The sequence below is a fragment of the Mycteria americana genome, chromosome 23, assembly GCF_035582795.1.
Source record: "Mycteria americana isolate JAX WOST 10 ecotype Jacksonville Zoo and Gardens chromosome 23, USCA_MyAme_1.0, whole genome shotgun sequence".
NCBI classification, from domain to species: domain Eukaryota; kingdom Metazoa; phylum Chordata; class Aves; order Ciconiiformes; family Ciconiidae; genus Mycteria; species Mycteria americana.
In genome coordinates this window covers 5,521,421-5,538,212 of record NC_134387.1, presented here as the reverse complement: position 1 = coordinate 5,538,212, position 16,792 = coordinate 5,521,421, and the positions used below count along the sequence as shown (strand labels likewise).

Genomic DNA, 16,792 nt, shown 5'->3' with positions numbered 1-16,792 from the left:
CCCGGCCGGGCTGTGCTGGGGGCCCGCAGGGCGTGTGCGAGCCGAGCCGGGCCGAGCCGAGCCGGGCCAGCGCTGCCCCGGTCCCGGTCCCGGTCCCGGTCCCGGTCCCGGTCCCGGTCCCGGTCCCGCCGCGATGTGAGCTCGCCCGCACCATGGCCCGGCAGAGAGGTACGGGGGAAGGGGGGTGTGTGTGCAAAGGGGTGCAAGGCTGCAAAGGGGTGAAAGAGAAGGCAGAGGGTGTGCGTGAGGCTGTGTGGGGTGGAGCAGGGCGTGGGGGTGCCCACGGGGGTGCGGCTGGCCGTGGAGGGGGTGCCCACGGGGGTGTGAGAGTGGGGAAGAGGGTGTGGAAGGGAAAAGGGGGTGCACGGGAAAGGGGAGAGCGCGCGAAAGGGGGTGAGTGGGGGTCGGGGCGGTGGGAAGGTGCGTGGGGCTGTGGGATGGGTGCTGGGGAGGGGAGGGGTGCAAGGGACGAGGCGTGGGTGTCAGGGCCGGGGGTGTCAGAGCAGGGACAGGGTGCCTGCGTGCCCGCGAACACAGTGGGGTGCCGGTGCACGGTGCCGTGGCAGGGTAATGGGGTGCCAGGGCTTCTGCCAGCACCCTCCCTGGGGCAATTTGGGGGTGCAGGAGCCGTGGGGGGAGCGCCTCCGCCCTCGCGCCGTGGCCCGGAGCCTCCCCGCAGTGACAGGTCACGCTGCGGCCAGCAGCTCCGGGCTTGGGGCGGCCTCCAGCCTCCTCCTCTGAGTCATCCCGCGCTGGGCGAGAGCCACCCCGAGCGCTGGAGCGGGGCCCCGGGGTGCCCCCGCGTCGCTGCTCCCCCTGCACCCCGCGGGGAAGCGGGGCTGAGCCCGGGCACCTCTTGCCCCTTGTTGCCCGTAGAAAAAAAAAACGCATGCGGCCACGGGGCAGAGGTGCCAGCCCCGAATCCCGCGGGTGCTGGCGTCGCCCAGGGATCGTGCGCTCCCGTGGCATCCCTTGGGCAGCCCTCTCCTTCCTCCTCCTCCTCCGAGGATGAGGATGCCATCAGGCCGGGCCATGGCCCGTGGGAGCAGGGCGCTTTGCTAGGAGACAGCTCTGTGTTTGGGGGGCGTTTTCCCCCCGCCCTGGAGACCGAGGCAGCTGTTTTTCCTCTCGGCTGCCTTCCCTTGGCCCGGCGGCAGGCAGCTGGCGTGGCCTGGTGGGCGAGGACGGGCCCTGCCCGCTCCCCACCGGGCTGCGGGCACGGCCGGGCACGGCTCCCCTGCCCCACCGAGGGCATCGGGGCCGGCCGGGGGGGAGCGCAGGGGGAGGCTGCAGGGAGGGCTGAGGGGGTGAGCGGACGGAGATGTCATTGCCGAGGAATTTGGCCTGGGCGGAGGAGAGGAGAAAGGGAGGGAGAGGAAGAGCCAGGCACACCGGGCACGGGGGGACAGGCTCCGTCCCCCCCACGCTCGCGCTCTGCCCGCAGGTCCCTTCGGCCAGCCCCTGCCCCAGTCCCCCCGCCGGTCCCCCAGGGAGCTGGTCCCCCCCCTTCCTTTCCCCAGTTTCCAGGGAAATCCAGATGTTTGGGCCCAGCTCCGGCATTGCTCAGCCTCGCTGCCCTGCCAGATGTTTCCTCTCCCCCCGGGCAGGGGTGTGTGCTCCCCGGCCGGGGACGCTGCGGAGGGGGACGGTGCTTCCCCCCGTGCCAGCACCTCCGCAGGGGCTTCCCCCATGTCCCCTGTAACCCACGTGGGACCGGCGGGCTCCTTCCCCCTGCCTCCCCTCGCCTCCCCAGGGGCTGCCGCTATCTTTGGGTGGGCATTGCATCCCCACCAGCCCCGAGCACTGCGGGACGTGGGGATGTGGCAGGGCACGGGGATGCTGGGGTCACCTGGGGCGTTGCGGGCGGTCACGGGGCAGCATCCCGGCCGGTGTGGCTTCGCTGGGGTTGTCCCAGTTGAGCCTCTTCCAGTCGGGAAATGGCGAGGAGGGAGGCTGGGAGCGGAGCGGGGCGGCGTGGGGGAAGCCAGTGGGTTTCGACAGTGGGTCTGCAACATTTTATCCCAGCTGGGAGCAAGGAGCGGAGCCCGGGGCGGCCAGAGCAGAGCGATGCAAACCACTTCCAGATGTACGGCGGGAAGGAGCCGGGGGAAGGCGGGCAGCGACCCGGGGAGGGCCGGGGGGCATCTGCCCGCTCCTGCGGTGGCAGCCAGAGGTGCCCAGGGCAAGGGGGCTCTGGGGGAGCGGGGCGAGGGGCCAGGCTGGGGGTCTGCGTGGTCCTGCTCTGCCACGTGCTCCTCCAGCGCAGGAGATGCCTTCACGGACCCAGAGCTGATGGGGCTGTCGCTGTTTGGGGCTGGAGGGACCCTCTCCCCGCGCCCGTAGCCCTCCGGGTCTCCCCCACCTCGGGGGGACCGTGGGGTGGAGGCAGCGCTCTCCCATCCCGCTGCGTGGGACGAGGAGGCACAAAGCAGCTCCTTGTCCCGCTCCATCCCTCCGTCCTGGCACGGCAGGGTCGGGGTCCCTGGCTGGCGCTGAGCCCCGACCCTGCTCCCTGCCCTCGGAGCGGGCAGCGGGTGAAGGCTTAGCATTTTCGGCATGTCTGGAGCAGCCTTCGTCAGCTGCTCCCATGTGCCATGCCTCCTCCTCCTCCTCCGCGGCACGCGAGGAGCAGCACGTTGGGCTGCCCGGCACGGCCCCTGGCCACGGCTCCCCTCGCCCAACTGGGAACAAACCCTCTCTGTGAGCGCACACAGAGGAGCCTTCAGCGGCGCGGGTCCCCGTCCCCCCTCCTCATCCTCCCCTGGCACCCCAGGCCCGTCAATAGCGGGACTGTGCGGAGCCGGGGCAGGTGCCGGGAGCGGGGGCACGGCTGGCGGCACAGGGCACGTAGCCCCCACGTCTGTCTGCGTGGCATGGGAGAGGCCCTGCCAGCCCTGCCCAGCGTGGCGGGCAGGGGACGGGCATCCCTGCCTGCACCCTGCTCTGGCGGGGTGCGGTGGCACGTCCCTGTCCCCTGCAGACCTGGACAAGCTGCTGTCCGACCTGCGGTCCTTCCTGCTCATCCTGGACCGGGAAAGCCTCAGCGCCGCAGCTCGGGCCAAGAAGAAGTCGGTGGCCGATCTCCTCTCCCGGCTGCAGAGCCCCCCGTGTGAGCGTGGGTCTGCGGGTGGGGGGGACGGGGCGGCCCCCGCTTAGTGCCCGGCGGGCAGCGGGGAAGGCAGGGGCCGGTTGCGGGGCCGTGACTGGGCGCTCCCCCCGCAGCAGAGGATGCAGAGTACATGATCATGCGCTGCCTCTCGCCTTCCCTGGGGACCCCGCAGGGCCGGGCCAGCCCGGGTGAGTCGCACGCTCTGACCCACACCCCATCTCCACCGGCAACTCATTGCGCGCGGCCGGGGATGCTCGGCTCCTCGCCGACCCGGCACGCCGCTGCCAGTTCTGCTTTTCCCCCCAGGAACCAGGACGGCGGATGCAAGGGGAGGGAGAGCCTGTGAGTGCCGGCCGGCCAGCACCCCGAGCCTGCGTGGAGGGGTAAGGGTGGGCAGCGGAGGGGTGGGGGGCTGCGGGTGCGCTCGGGCAGCAGCACTGGGGCAGGGGATGGGAGAGGGGCCATCCCTGCACTGCAACCTCGCTCGCACAGGGGGTCCGGCCAGGCTGGGAAGGTTCCCGTGCTGTCTGCCGGCTCCAGGCAGAGCCCCCTGGCAGTCCCTCGGGGACCCCTGCGAGGTTCACCCCAGGGGACAGCACCTTCGGAGCACCCCTTCTCTCCCCAGAGCAAGGTGCCGGGTGTCTCACCATCCCCACCAGCTGACGACTCCTATGAAGATGCTGAACCCCTCGGCCCCGGCAGATGCCCTGGCTCCGGTGAGCACCCCACCGCACCCCCTCCCCGGCACCCGCACGCACCCAGCACCCTGACGCTGTCCCGGCTCTCAGGCGGTGCCGACACCGACAGCAGCCACTACGAGTCGTACGAGGAGGATGAGGATGGCGTGACAGACCGTGCCCACTATCTGCAGCGGCCGCTGGCCACCGGCCCCGATGCCGAGCCCCCCGGCCGCCCCGAGGCACAGCTCTGCGGCTTCCTCTGGAGGAAGCGCTGGCTGGGGCAGTGGGCAAAGCAGCTCTTCATCGTCCGGGAGCACGCGCTGCTGGTAAGTGGCCGGAGGAGGATGGATGGAGGGTGGGAGCGGGTCCCCGAGCTCTGCCGACCCTGCCGTGCCTCCGCAGTGCTTCAGGTGTGCCGCCGACCCGCAGCCAGTGCTGGAGCTGGATCTGCGGGGCTGCCGCGTCGCCTACAAAGCCAAGCGTGGCAAGAAGATGCCGCACGCCCTGAAGGTGACAGGGACGGCGGGCGAGGTGCTGGTCATCGGCTTCCAGAGCCGGCAGCAGGCTGAGGACTGGAGGAAGGTTTGGAGGTGTTGCAGCCTGGCAGAGCTCTGCGTGGGCAGGAGGGAGGGGTGGGCAGGGAGAAATGGGGGCACAGCCCTGCTGGGGTGCTCCCGAGGTGGCTGGGGATGACCCCGTCTGTCCCCAGCTCCTCTCCCATCCCGGGGGTGCCTGGAACCCCGTTAGAGGGGGGAGCGGGAGCTCGGGGCTGCAGTGCTCCCCCTCTCCCTCGTAGGTGATCGAAGAGGTCAGCAGCGATGCCCCGAGCGGGCTGGCAGCCATCAACGTCCCAGCATCGCCCTCCTCGAGGCTCGGCAGGGTGAGCTGCTTGTCCTCCCCCGGGAAACCCAGGCACGGGAAAGGGGCTGCCGGGGGTGTTGAGAGGACACCCCAATTCCCTGTCCCGCCGTCCCCGTTGGGTGATGCTGGGGAGGGTTGCATTGCTGTGGGGTGAGGGTCAGGGTGCAGGGGGCTTAAAACCTGCAGGGACAAGGCTCTCTGGGTCTCCATTCTCAGGCTGTCGGGTCCCAGCTCGGCAAGAAGGAGGAAGAGGAGGAAGATTGCTCCCGGCAGAGCCCTGCCCGCAGCCCCCGGCCTGGAGACGATGCTAAAGGAGGTGCGGGGCATGGGGAATGGGCGAGGGGGTGTCCCTGCACCCCGTGCCGCTGCTGATGGGGGATGCACCCCCAGGTTTCCTGGCGGTGCGGCTGCGCGGGCGGTGGCAGCGACTGTGGTGCGCGGTGCGGCAGGGAGCCCTGCGCATGTTCCCCGAGCCTGGCGGAGCCCAGCGCCCCGTCTGCGCCCTGCGGCTGGAGGGCTGCGAGGTCTCCCCGGGGGCGGCCGCCGGCTCCCCCCAGCGCCTCCGCATCCGCATCGCCCAGCGGGGCCGGGAGCTCGCCCTGCTGCAGGTGAGCAACCGCCGCGGCACCCCCAAGCCCCCCAAATCCCTCTCCGGGGTGGGGGGGGATCTGCTGAGCCTGGACCCTCTGCTCCATGCCAGACCCGTTCGGATGAGGAGAGGGAAGCCTGGCTGAAGACCCTGCAGGCCAGGGGAGGAGGGGAACCAGCCAGCGACAGCCCCTGCACCGAGACCCCCAGGCTGGGCGATGCCAGCAGCTGCCCTGCTGCGGGGTAAGGAGATGCTGGCCGGGGCACGGCCGGCCCCAGCCCTCCCGCTCCGCTGCGGGGCCGCAGGCGGTAAAGGGACCCCCCTCCTGCTTGCAGCGGGCTGCTGCTGCGCCGCGTCCCGACCCCCAACGCCTACATGGACGACCCCTTCGGGCAGCTCCCGCCAGCCGAGGGCCCCAAGCACCTCTACTCCAACGTGGAGCGGCTGCAGCAGCTGGTAACCTCTGCTGAGGCACCTTGGTCCCCCCCATGCAAGCCCCAGGGCGAGGGGGACGGGCTCCCACCATCCGTTTGCCCACGGGCTTCTCCCGGGCTTCCTTCCACAGCAGCAGAGCTTGGGCCGAGCAGTGCAAGGGCAACGCAAGAGACCTGTGTCGGCACTGCCCGCCGGTGCCTGCAGCAGTGCCCCGGGCAGTGCCCTGCCCTCGCAGGCAGGTGAGCAGGGGCTGGATCATGCAGGGGAGCAGCAGGGTCCCCCCCGCGCACCCCAGCCCCACGTGCTGGGATGGAGGCTGCCGTGCCCAGGAACACGGTGTTGTGCCACGATTCCTCCGCCCTTCCTCCCGAGCATCCTTCCTCTGCCCTTCCTCCCCAGCATCAGCGGCAGCTCTCCGGGGCAGGGCTGCCAGCCCACAGCGGGCGAAGGTGAGCCCCGAGCTCCGGAGCAGGGATCTCTCCTGGTCCCAGCGCACCCTGACGCTGCCCGAGAGGAAAGGGGCTCGGGACGGGCTGGATATCCTCATCGGTAGGACGGCAGAGGGGCTCTGCCCCTGTGCCGGGGGGTGCCTGGCCCTTGCCCGAGCAGCCGGAGGGGTCGAGGGGTGCCCGGGCTTGGCAGTGCCCCTGCTGTCCTTGCAGGGAAGAGAGCCTTCCCCAAGCTGGAGGAGAAGGTGGGGCAGCTGGAGAGGACCTGCCGCATGAAGGGCAGGCTGAAAGCCGGCTCCGAGATGAACCTGCTGGCCATCGGCAAGTCGCTGAAGGGCCACATCGCCGCCACCGCCGGCGCGGCTGGCTCTGAGGTGGGGGGTGACCGGGGACGGGCACCGGGGAGGGCACGGGCTGCGGGGAGTGTGAAGGGTTCGGGAGGGCAGGCATCGCCCTCTCTCCCCTCCATTTTTCCGGCAGGGCTCATTCCTCACGCCGCTGTTGAAGCGCACTGCGTCGGCGAGGAGCGCCCTGAAGCCATCTCCCTCCCCGGTCATCGTGGAGAAGGGAAAAGTGCTGCAGAAGAGAAAGGTACCGGCCAGGAGCCGCGTGGGGTGGGCAGAGTTAAGGTGAGCCGGGTACCGCGCGTGGTGCTGGGACACAGGGGGGGTTGACCGCTCGTCTTGGCCGCTCTCCAGGAGTGGGAGATGAAGTCTGCGATGTGACCTGTGCCGCAGCGGCCCCGGGGCAGCACCCGCCCCGCAGACGTACCTGCCGGACCGGGCATCTCTCAGCAGAATGTAGGGCTGCACGTGGATCGTGCAGAGCCAGCCTGGTGTCTGTTTTTTAACCGTCAGTATCAACGCTACAACTACGCACATCTATTTTTTTTTTATATATATATATATATATACATATAAACTCTCCATCTGTGGGTTTCTAGTTTCTCTGGCGCGAGGGCTGGAGGGCGGCGAGCCCCTCGCAGGCTCACCACCTTCTTGCCCATCCCAGCACCTTGGTTTTGGGGCACAGATTTCCCGGTTGCAAGCCTCACGAGCCGCCGGCTCTGTCCCCGGTGCGGGTCCGGTTGAAACGGTGCACCGGCAGCACCCCGGCCCCCCCAGGGACACCATCTTGCAGGGGTGGGTGCAGATGTACCCCGGACCGAGCAACTGGGGGGGGGGGGGGAACAGGACACTCAGAGTGGGGGGGCTGCTTGGGGCACTTCATTGCACCTTCCCTGGAGACGGCAGGACCCGGGCTGGGCCCTGGGCTGCTTTCCAGCAGCGGTGTTCGTCATGGCTTGTTTTTAATTGTAGAAACATTTTTTTTTTTAAGGATTAAAAAAAAAAAAAAAACCAAAAAATCATAACATTTGGCTTCTAGCAGGCTGCGCTGCGGGAAGAGGTGACCTGGGGTGGGGGGGCTGTCCCCATCCTGGTGCCTGGTGTGCACGGGCGGCTGTCCCCTCCCGGTGCGAGGTGTGCATGGGGGGGTGTCCCCATCCTGGTGCAAGGTGTGCATGGGGGGTGTCCCCGACCCAGTGTGCATGGGGGGGTGTCCCCATCCTGGTGCGAGGTGTGCATGAGGGGCTGTCCCCATCCCAGTGTGCATGGGGTGGGGCGTCCCCATCCCGGTGTGCATGGGAGGGGCTGTCCCTATCCCAGTGTGCATGGGGGGGCTGTCCCCATCCCAGTGCAAGGTGTGGATGGGGGGGGTGTCCTCATCCCGTCGGGAGGTGTGCATGGGGGGCTGTCCCTATCCCGGTGTGCAGGGGGGGGGGTGTCCCCATCCCGGTGCGAGGTGTGCATGGGGGGGTTATCCCTATCCCAGTGTGCATGGCGGGGGGGGGGTCCCTATCCCGGTGTGCATGGGGGGCTATCCCTATCCCAGTGTGCATGGGGGGGGTGTCCCCATCCCGGTGTGCATGGGGGGCTGTCCCCACCCCAGGGCTCCCCCGGAGCAGTTTTAGGGCGAAGGGACCTTCCCAAACCCTCCGCCCCAAATACTCCCCCAGCCCCCGACACCCCTCCAGCCGCCGTCGCTCACCGCTCCCGCAGCCCCTCCGCCCCCCAATCCATCCCCATTCCCCCCCCCCCCGCCCACCTCCCCCTGCTCCCCGACCCCAGCCGGAGCCCGCAGCCCGCAGCCGGAGCGGAGCCGCCGGGGGAGGGACCGCGGCCGGGCCGCCCTCCCCGCCCGGCGCCGGGCGGAGCCACCGCAGCGGGGCCGCGCCGGGGCGCAGCGGGAGCGCGGCGGGACGGACCCGGGGCCGGGGCCGGTGTCGGGGTCGGTGTGGGGGCCGGTGCCGGGCGGGCACAGCCATGCTGAGCCGCCTGGGAGCACTGCTGCAGCAGGCGGTGGAGACGGTGAGCGGGGACCGGGGGGGGGGGGGGGGGGGGAACCGGGGACGGCGGGAGCGGGGGGGGGGGCGGTTCCGTGCCCCCCTGACCGCGACCCCGGTGTGCGCAGCGGGAGCCCAGCGTGGACCTGCTGGAAGCCTTCACCGAGCACTGGAAGGGCATCACCGGCTACTACCTGGAGGCCACGGGTGAGTGGGGTGCGGGGAAGGGGTCCCTGTGCCCTAGGATGGGGTCCCTGTGGCGTGGGAATAAGGTCCCCGTGTGGGGTGTGGGAACAGAGTCCCTATGTCCTGGGAATGAGGTGCCTGTGCCTAGGGAGGGGGGCCCTATACCCTGGGACCGGACCCCGTGTCCTGGGACAGGACCCCACGGGCACCGAGCCGACCCTAGTGCACCATGGCTGCCCTTTGGCTTTGGCATGGGACACCTATTCCCGTACCCCGGGAGGATGTATCCAGCCGAGTGCTTGGCCCTGCCCAGCCCCAACCCCCCTGCACACCAGCGGGGTCAGCACGGGGGGGGGGTTTGGGTGGGTGCGGATTCTCCTGGGAGCGATTGCAGGCTGGGGCACGTCCCTCTCCGGGAGCGTGCTGCTCTCCAGGAGCACTAAAAGCAGGGCCTGGAGAGCTTCAGCCCTTTCCCCAGCAGGATCTCAGTCCTTCCCACTTGGCCCCCGCCGCCCCTTCCCCTCCTGGGCCATGCCGGAGGGTCTCCAGGGCTGGCAGCGCCACAGCCCCCCGGGACAGCCGGCAGCTCCGACCGTGGCTCTGGCGCTGGCGGGGACAGCCGGCAGCTTGCTAGGCCGTGAGCGGAAGGAGCAGCCTCGAGTGCTGCTGGGACTCCATCATCACATTGCCATCTAGCGTCGTCCCCGCTAACGGCGGTGGAAGGGGATTCTGGGCCAGCACGGCTCGGGGTGCTGCTGGCGAGCACCCCACGGTTGCACCTGGACACCCCACCGTGCATTGCTCCCCTTGCCGAGCCCGGCGGCACGCTGCCGGTGCCTTGGGGGGGACATGCCGCAGCCTCCGATTCCTGTGTCCGCAGACGAGAGCATCCCCGCCAGACAGACGGACATCCCCTGGCGCCTCAAGCAGATGCTGGACATCCTGGTGTACGAGGAGAAGCAGCGCCCGGCCGGGGAAGCCGGGCCGTGTCTCGAGTACCTGCTGCAGCACAAGGTCCTGGAGACCCTCGGCACGCTGGGCAAGGCGGAGGTGGGTGTACAGGCACCGGGAAAGCCGCTTTGGGGGGTCCGAGCCCCCCTGAGCTGCAGCACCCGCAGCCTTTTCCAGCTGCTTTGCATGATGCTGCTCAGTAATTTTAATTTTGAAGCTCCTCTAGCTGGGCAATTGGGAGTTGGCGGAGCGCGAGCTGGTCAGGGTGCTTGGCTTTTTTTGGGGGGGCTGCCTCGCTCGGTGTAAGATCCCCACCGGGATCCTTTCTGCTGCTCCTCCGAATGGCTCTTGCCCCCCATCACATCCCTGCGCGTACGGGAGGGAAGGGTGTTCTTCACACCAGCAGCCTGTTTGCACAACTGGCACGTTGCTGCTTGCGTTCGCAGGACAAAGTGTTTTTAGACAGTACCCTCTCAATATTTACTAATATTGCCCAAATATAATGGCTCTGCGGTTCCTTTGTTGCTAATAATAATGAGGCTCCCTATAAAGAGCCTTTTATTCAAACGTAAGCAAACGCTAGCGCAGCGTGGGCTCCAGCAACGCGCGCTGGCCCTTCCGTGGCCGCGAGGATTTGGTTTTTTTGGGGTGCTGGGCTTTAACGCCCCATCGCTAGCATTGGAGCAGTGGGAAAGGGGAAATAATCCCCCTGATTTTTTTTTTCTCTGCAAGAGAGCTTAATTCAGAGAACTGAGTTCAGTCCCTAATGGCTAAAGGGAGAGGAGCCCGGGGCAGGTGGGAGGACCTGGGGGGGGTCGATGGGCCCCTTTGCATCATTTTGGGGGAGCAAACCCGGGGTCTCTGCTGAGAGTATTCTTGCAAGCCACCCACGCTGACTGCTGGGTGACCCGGCAGGCGATTTGGGGCAATTTCAGGGTAATCAGGTACACAGACAGGTAACTGGGCTCTCCCTCATGCCTCTCCCCGTCTCCCTCCCAGTACCCCCCCGGGATGAGGCAGCAGGTCCTCCTCTTCTTCAGCCGGGTGCTGGGGCAAGTGCAGCACCCGCTCCTGCACTACCTCAGCGTGCACAGGCCGGTGCAGGTGAGCCCTGCGCCCGGGGGCTTGTCGGGGGCCGGTGGGAGACCCCGGCTGGCAGTGCCGCCGGCAATGCCGCGTGCTGGGACCGGCCGCATCCCTGCCAAACGCTGCCGGGAACCGATGCCCGTGGTAACCGGCACCCGGGCAGGGCGGGAGAGCAGCCGGCAGCCCAGCATCCCTCTCCCTGCCCTGCCAGAAGCTGCTCCAGCTCAGCGGCGACTGCCTGGGCTCCGGCACGGAGAAGGAGGAGGTGCAGTTCGCGGCCGTACTCTGCACGAAGATCAAGCAGGATCCCACCCTGCTGGCGTACATCCTGGAGGTGAGCGGCCCCCGGGCATCCCTGTGCTGGTGGGACACGTATGGGGTCATCTGCGGGGTCTGGCTCCTTTAATTGAGCTTTTTGACGTGCTTTGCAGCTCCATCCCCACCGCAAAGCTCCTCGGGCTGAGTGGGAGGAAGATGGTGGCTACGATGCTTTGCTGCTCCTCTTCCTCTCCAGGGCAAGAGCATCCTGAATGGGAGGAGAGCCCAGGAGCTGCCGGCCAGCCCTGTGGAAGAGGGTGCGGAGCATCCCCCGGGCACCGCTGCCGGCTCCCCCCCAGCCGAGCCCTCCCCGCCACGGAGGGACAGCAACCTCGTCACGTCCTTGGTGGGGCTGTGCAAGAGCAAGGTAGGGGGAGAGGGCTGGCAAGGAGGGGACGGCGGGTGCCGCCGGTCGTGTGACGCCGCCTCTCTCCTCCTCCTCTTCCTCGCAGAAGAGCAGGGTCGCGCTGAAGGCTCGGGAAAACCTGCTCTTGCTCGTCGGGCTCGCCCAGGAGGCGGCTGCTGCCTGCCTGGTGCGGAGCAGTGCCCTGTGCCAGCTGCTGACGGAGCATCTCTGTGACCTCTACAGCACCGTGCCCGCCTGCACCGACCCCGCCGACATCCTCGCCCTGGAGAGGGCCAGCTGGAGGTAAGGTGGGCGCCGGGCAAGGTGGTCCCCAGGCAGCGCCGAGGCTTTGCTGCAGCCCCGCGTCCTCTACCCCACGCAGGTCGCAGGGTGATGCTGCCGGCGACGGGGTTTTCCCAGGGAAGGAGAGCCTGGCTGCCTTCTTCGGCTGGCTGGACTACCTCGATGAGCTGGTGATGGGCGCCCAGCCGGTAAGGAGCGCCCGGCCGGCCCTGCAGAGCACGGCAGCCCCCTGCCCGCGCCGCGGCTCAGCCTCTGCCGTCACCCACAGGTCGTGGCAGATGCCATCACCGAGGCCGTGGAGGAAAAGTTTTTCCAGGGCATCCTGCGGCCGCAGCTCCTGCAGATGTGAGTGTCCGAGGCACGAGACAGCAGCTGGGGGAGAGGTTCTCTATCAAGGACCCCCTTGGGGCCGGGACCGCGGGGTTCCCCTTGCCTGCGCCTCCTTTTTTGCACGCTGTGAGATGCCGTGGTGCTGCCTCAGGACACCCCTCGCAGCATCCCACCCCGTCCCCAGCAGGTCCGAGCTCGCCGTCCTCAGCGCCACGGCCACGCTGACGGGCACGGTGCGACAGATCCGCGCGCCTCCCCTGCTCCACCGCCTCGTGCTCTTCCTGCTGGGGCCAGACCGGCACCCCGAGACCCCGGGGGATGCCCCCCACCCTCTGCGCACCCAGCTCATCGACCGCTGCAACCACCTCTCCGACGAGGTGAGCCCCATCCTGGGACACACACACACACACACACACGGGCGATGCTGGGGGGCAACGCCGGTGGTCTCACCCCGCTCGCCGTGCCGCAGATCAGCCTGGCCAGCCTGCGGCTCTTCGAGGAGCTCTTGCGGAAACCCCACGAGCACGTGGCACGCAGCCTGGCGCTGAGGAACCTGGAGGCGAGGGGCTACCTGCAGCGCGGCCCCCCCGTGCCCGACGACCACGGACCCCCCGAGCCGGACCCCGACGAGGACGGGCTGTGAGCAAGGGGGCTGGGGCAGGGCGAGGGGGGCAGCCCCCTGGCACCCACACGGCTAATGCCCCCTGCGCCGGCCCCGCAGGGACCTGGAGGAGGATCCCTATTTCACTGACGGATTCCCGGATGCTGGCTTTGGGACGGCGAAAAAACCTCAGCCGGAATCGGCCCCGTTGGGAAAGGGGCAAGTGAGCGAGGTGGTGAGCAGGTAGGGATTTGCAGGGGCTGCTCCAGCGTGGGAGGGCTGCATCCCCCTCCCCATCCCGCTCCCCTCTCTTTTCCAGCTTCCTCTGCCTGGTCCCCGAGGAGGCGAAGACCTCCTCGTGCATGGAGGAAGGCGGCTACGACACCTACGTGCACGATGCCCTGGGCATGGTGAGGGGCTGGGGGCGGGGGGGGGGGTCCCCATCCCTGGCGGTGCCGGCTCCTGTTCTGGTTCTCACCCACCGTCACTCCCCCCCCCCCCCGCCAGGTCCAGGCGTGCCGTGCCAGCGCGGCCCCATGGGGGTGGCCCACGGCCCCCCGGCCCCTCGACGCCTGCCACCCCGAAGTGACATTTTACGAGGGCCACTTCCTCAAGGTGCTGTTTGACCGGATGACCCGGATCCTGGACCAGGTACGGGGGTGGCCAGCCGAGCTGCCAGGGACGTACCTGGGTCCCTACCGCCCTCTGCCCCTTGCCTTGGCATGGCCGGGGGACTCCCCCCCCACACCCCAAAGGGTTCTCTCCCTGTCCCCACCCATGGGTGCTCAGTGGCTGCAAATGCCACCGATGCTTTTGGCCACTTTACCCCCACTACGGGGGTCCCGGACCCTGGAAAGGAGGGCTGTCCCCCTCTGCCGTGGGTCCCCGGGGGTGCAGGGCTGGCAATAGCCATGGGAAGGGGATGCATCCTCTATTCAAACAGCTGGGGGATACTGAGGGGGGGGGACTGGCCGTGCCAGCTCCCGCTGAGCATCCCCCCCCCCACCCCAGCCCTACAGCCTGAACCTGCAGGTGACCTCGGTGCTGTCCCTCCTGGCCGCCTTCCCCCATCCCCACCTCCACGAGTACCTGCTGGACCCCTACCTCAACCTGGCACCCGGCTGCCGCTCGCTTTTCTCTGTCCTCGTCAGGGTAATGTCACCTGCTGGGGGGTGAGGGGATGGGGACACCCCCTCAGAACGGGGCCTGACTCTTTCCCCCCCCATCCCCCCCAAATGCAGGTGATCGGGGACCTGATGCAGCGGCTCCAGCGTGTGCCCCATTTCAGGGCCAAGCTGCTCCTGGTGCGCCGGCAGCTTATGGGGCTGGTGCCTGGAGAGCAGTAAGTGCTGGGGGGGGGCACGGGATGGGGGCAATGCATGCCTTTTGGGGGGGGGGGTGTACCCCACGGAGCCCCCGTTGCTCATCTCCCCGCAGGATGGACCACGCGATGCTCTTCAAGGGGGTGGTGGTGCTGGAGGAGTTCTGCAAGGAGCTGGCTGCCATTGCCCTGGTCAAAGGACCACCGGAGGGGCCCCCCTGAGCTGCGGCTCCCCCACCGAGCACCCCCTCTTCGGCCAGGCTGCGGTGGCCACCGGGGATGGCCCAACCCATGCGCCGGTAGCCTCCGGCGGCCCCGCTCGGACCGGCACATCCCCAATAGCAGGGCATGGCGGCGGCACCGCGGGAAGGACACCGGCCTCGCAGCGCCTGGCGAGGAGGAAGAGGAGGCACAGGGTCCTTCACCACTGCCGTGGCCAACCCGGAGGTGATGCCACCTCCCCGGTGCAGGATGTGGCCCCTCTGGGTGCAAAGTGAACCGTGCTGCGTTTCCTCCTGGGTGGTGGGTTCCTGCTCCCCCCTGCCCGGTGTCGGAGCTGCCCCGAGCCCCCACCAACCTCAAGCAGGATTTTTTTTGGCAATAATCAGACGCGCGGGCAGGGTGCTGTCCTCTGCCTGCGCGGGGCAATGCCACCCCCTCGGCTGCAATAACTGCATCATCTCCCCTGGCTCTGGGGCACAGGGGGTGTGTGTGTGTGTGTGTGTGTGTGTTTGTGGCTCCTGCCTGGCAGGGACGGTGCACCCCAAACAGCCAGGCACCGTGTCCCCTGGGTGATGGGACTCTGCTACAATAAAGCTGTGAGCTCAGCACCACGCGCCGTGCCCCTGCCATCTATATTGTGCCCGTCCCCCTTCCCAAGCATCCCCCAAAACCAGGCTCCCCACTCCCAACCCCCCCATCCCCTCCCTTCAACTGCAGCCATGTGGATGCAAGAAGCAGCAGCCGGGTTTATTTGTGCTCTGGCTGGCTCTCAGCCCCCCCAGGCCAGGACACGGTGCCCCAAAACGTCCCCCTGGCCACGGGCAGCACATCCCGGGGCTCTCTCCTTTGGCACTGCAAGCAGGACCCCCCCGGCCACATGTCACAGCCAGACCCCCTGTGCCCAAAGCCGGGCTGCCGGGGCTTAGCGGGCACTAGCCACGGACAGGCACCGTGGCCGCAGCACGGAGCCGCTGCAGGATCCTGCCCCTCAGGCTCTCCTCCTCCACGTGCCACCAGCGGACAGAGGGGCTGTGGGGCTCAGGGGGGGCAGCCCCGGGGCTGCTGGGCGGGATGGTCAGCAGCATATTGAAGCAAATGCCGTCGGCCCCCCCGGGACCCCCAGCCCGGTGCTGCAGCCCCAGCAGCCCCAGGGGTCCCGGGCGGGGGTCCGTCGGCAGGCAGTCTCGCAGCAGCCGCAGCACGGGCAGGCGGAGACCCCCGCGGAGCTCAGCCAGGGACGTGCCGCAGGCCACCACGGGCAGATGGGGGGTCCCGGCCGTGCCCAGCAGCACCCAAAGGTCCCCGGCGTCGTTGGCGAAGGCCACCAGAAGCCGCAAGCAGAGCAGGGCACAGGGCAGCTCCTGCGGCAGCGTGGGGGGGTGCGGGGGGCTGCGGCGGTAGCGGGCGGCGAGGTCCAGCAAGGGCAGGATGTCTGGGGCTCGCAGCGGCAGCGCGGAGGGGTCCCCGGCCCACCACACCGCTTGCAGGGACTCGGCGTCAGCTTCCTCCAGGGTCTTCAGGGTCCCGCCTGTGGGCAGAGAGACGGCGATGCCCCAGCACAGAGGTGGCAGGGGACAACGATGCCCTGACACGGTGGTGGCAGGGGACAGCAGGACCTCGGCACTGGGCTGACGGGGGGTGCCAGTGCCTGGTCATGGGGCTGGGGGGGGGCACCGAGACCCCATCACGGGGCTGATAGGGGACACCAATACCCCAGCACGGGGCTTGTGCGGGGATGCCAGTAGTGGTGACGGTGCTGGCAGGGGACAGCGATGCCCTGGCACAGGCCTGGCAGGGGACACTGATGCCCTGGCACAGGGCTTGCAGGGGACACCGGTGACCTGGCACAGGGCTGGTAGGGGACACCGATGCCCTAGCACTGGGCTGGCCAGGGATGCCAAAGCCCATCGTGGGGCTTGCAGGGGACACCAGTGACCTGGCACAGGGCTGGCTGGGGACACCGATGCCCTGGCACTGGGCTGGCCGGGGATGCCAAAGCCCATCGTGGGGCTTGCAGGGGACACCGGTGACCTGGCACAGGGCTGGTAGGTGACACCGATGCCCAGGCACTGGGCTGGCTGGGGATGCCGATGCCCATCGTGGGGCTGGCAGGGGACACCGATGCCCCGGCACGGGGCTGGCAGGGGATGCGCCAGGTGAGCCGCGTCCTTCCCGCACCCCGTCAGAGCACCAAAGGGCACAGGCACGCACCGGTGGGGCGCGCGAGGAAGGCGAAGCGGATCCACGCCGGCCCCCTCTCCTCCAGTGCCAGCAAGGTGAGGGGTTCACACTCCAGCCCCGTCTCCTCCTTCACCTCCCTCCGCATGGCAGCCACGATGCTCTCGCCGGGCTCCATCCTCCCGGCCGGCAGGTACCACTTCCCGCGGCACTCGGGCTTGGCCTCCTGCACCAGCAGCACCCCGTCCTGCGGGGACGGAGAGGGGTCGGGTGGGCACCGGGTGCCACCGGGGTGGGGGTCCCGCGGGGGCTGCCTCACCTCCTCGTTGAAGAGCACGGCCAGGACGACGTAGCAGGCGTTCCTCCCCAGGCGGATGGGGCCGGTGGGCGGTGGGGGACCCTCGAAGCTCACCCCCACGTCCCAGCCGCCGCCACCCAGCACCGCATCCAGCTCCGCTGCCGGAGCCTCCCCCATGGGACCGG

General features: G+C 68.9%; 3 protein-coding genes across 8 annotated transcripts; 2 read left to right on the top strand and 1 right to left on the bottom strand.

The window, feature by feature from the left end:
• The first annotated feature begins 11 nt into the window (after positions 1–11).
• On the top strand, positions 12–7,604 carry LOC142420093 (actin filament-associated protein 1-like 2). Of its 5 annotated transcripts, none has more exons than XM_075523600.1 (17): positions 12–168; positions 2,981–3,109; positions 3,223–3,297; positions 3,416–3,492; positions 3,735–3,825; positions 3,898–4,115; positions 4,192–4,371; positions 4,586–4,669; positions 4,867–4,966; positions 5,041–5,258; positions 5,351–5,481; positions 5,575–5,695; positions 5,805–5,913; positions 6,074–6,223; positions 6,337–6,497; positions 6,604–6,714; positions 6,822–7,441. In XM_075523600.1, the coding sequence occupies exons 1-17, from the start codon at positions 153–155 to the stop codon at positions 6,846–6,848; spliced, it is 1,998 nt and encodes a 665-aa protein (XP_075379715.1). In that variant the 5' UTR covers positions 12–152; the 3' UTR covers positions 6,849–7,441. The 5 variants fall into 5 exon arrangements, 4 of the variants coding, with proteins under 4 accessions (XP_075379715.1, XP_075379714.1, XP_075379713.1 ...); XR_012778689.1 differs by lacking the exon at positions 12–168 and adding an exon at positions 7,513–7,604 and having other exon boundaries at positions 2,225–3,109; positions 6,822–6,958; XM_075523599.1 differs by lacking the exon at positions 12–168 and having other exon boundaries at positions 2,225–3,109; positions 5,808–5,913; positions 6,822–7,443.
• Positions 7,605–8,331: 727 nt separating this feature from the next.
• FHIP2B (FHF complex subunit HOOK interacting protein 2B) lies at positions 8,332–14,742 on the top strand. 2 transcript variants are annotated; one of them, XM_075523565.1, is made up of 17 exons: positions 8,332–8,492; positions 8,596–8,674; positions 9,534–9,703; positions 10,604–10,708; positions 10,902–11,024; positions 11,205–11,375; positions 11,461–11,657; positions 11,737–11,845; positions 11,926–12,002; positions 12,175–12,364; positions 12,457–12,626; positions 12,709–12,831; positions 12,908–12,998; positions 13,096–13,239; positions 13,600–13,740; positions 13,830–13,930; positions 14,026–14,742. In XM_075523565.1, exons 1-17 carry the CDS (start codon positions 8,448–8,450, stop codon positions 14,129–14,131), a joined length of 2,142 nt encoding a protein of 713 aa, XP_075379680.1. In that variant the 5' UTR covers positions 8,332–8,447; the 3' UTR covers positions 14,132–14,742. The 2 variants fall into 2 exon arrangements, with proteins under 2 accessions (XP_075379680.1, XP_075379679.1); XM_075523564.1 differs by having other exon boundaries at positions 12,172–12,364.
• Positions 14,743–14,880: 138 nt separating this feature from the next.
• On the bottom strand, positions 14,881–16,784 carry NUDT18 (nudix hydrolase 18). Its single transcript, XM_075523560.1, has 3 exons — positions 16,629–16,784; positions 16,343–16,556; positions 14,881–15,659 (listed from the first exon to the last, which is right to left on the bottom strand). The coding sequence occupies exons 1-3, from the start codon at positions 16,782–16,784 to the stop codon at positions 15,064–15,066; spliced, it is 966 nt and encodes a 321-aa protein (XP_075379675.1). The 3' UTR covers positions 14,881–15,063.
• Between the last annotated feature and the right edge of the window lie 8 nt (positions 16,785–16,792).

Excerpts from the sequence above, each read along its gene's own strand:
- LOC142420093 (XM_075523598.1), top strand. The coding sequence starts at position 2,557 with ATGTCTGGAGCAGCCTTCGTCAGCTGCTCCCATGTGCCATGCCTCCTC. Across the intron at positions 3,493-3,734 it reads CCCCGAGCCTGCGTGGAGGG|AGCAAGGTGCCGGGTGTCTC; the intron begins GTAAGGGTGGGC and ends TTCTCTCCCCAG. Across the intron at positions 4,670-4,866 it reads CCTCCTCGAGGCTCGGCAGG|GCTGTCGGGTCCCAGCTCGG; the intron begins GTGAGCTGCTTG and ends CTCCATTCTCAG.
- FHIP2B (XM_075523564.1), top strand. The coding sequence starts at position 8,448 with ATGCTGAGCCGCCTGGGAGCACTGCTGCAGCAGGCGGTGGAGACG. Across the intron at positions 11,025-11,204 it reads TGCTGGCGTACATCCTGGAG|GGCAAGAGCATCCTGAATGG; the intron begins GTGAGCGGCCCC and ends CTTCCTCTCCAG. Across the intron at positions 12,365-12,456 it reads GCAACCACCTCTCCGACGAG|ATCAGCCTGGCCAGCCTGCG; the intron begins GTGAGCCCCATC and ends GCCGTGCCGCAG.
- NUDT18 (XM_075523560.1), bottom strand. The coding sequence starts at position 16,784 with ATGGGGGAGGCTCCGGCAGCGGAGCTGGATGCGGTGCTGGGTGGCGGC. Across the intron at positions 16,557-16,628 it reads CCGTGCTCTTCAACGAGGAG|GACGGGGTGCTGCTGGTGCA; the intron begins GTGAGGCAGCCC and ends CCGTCCCCGCAG. Across the intron at positions 15,660-16,342 it reads CTTCCTCGCGCGCCCCACCG|GCGGGACCCTGAAGACCCTG; the intron begins GTGCGTGCCTGT and ends CTCTGCCCACAG.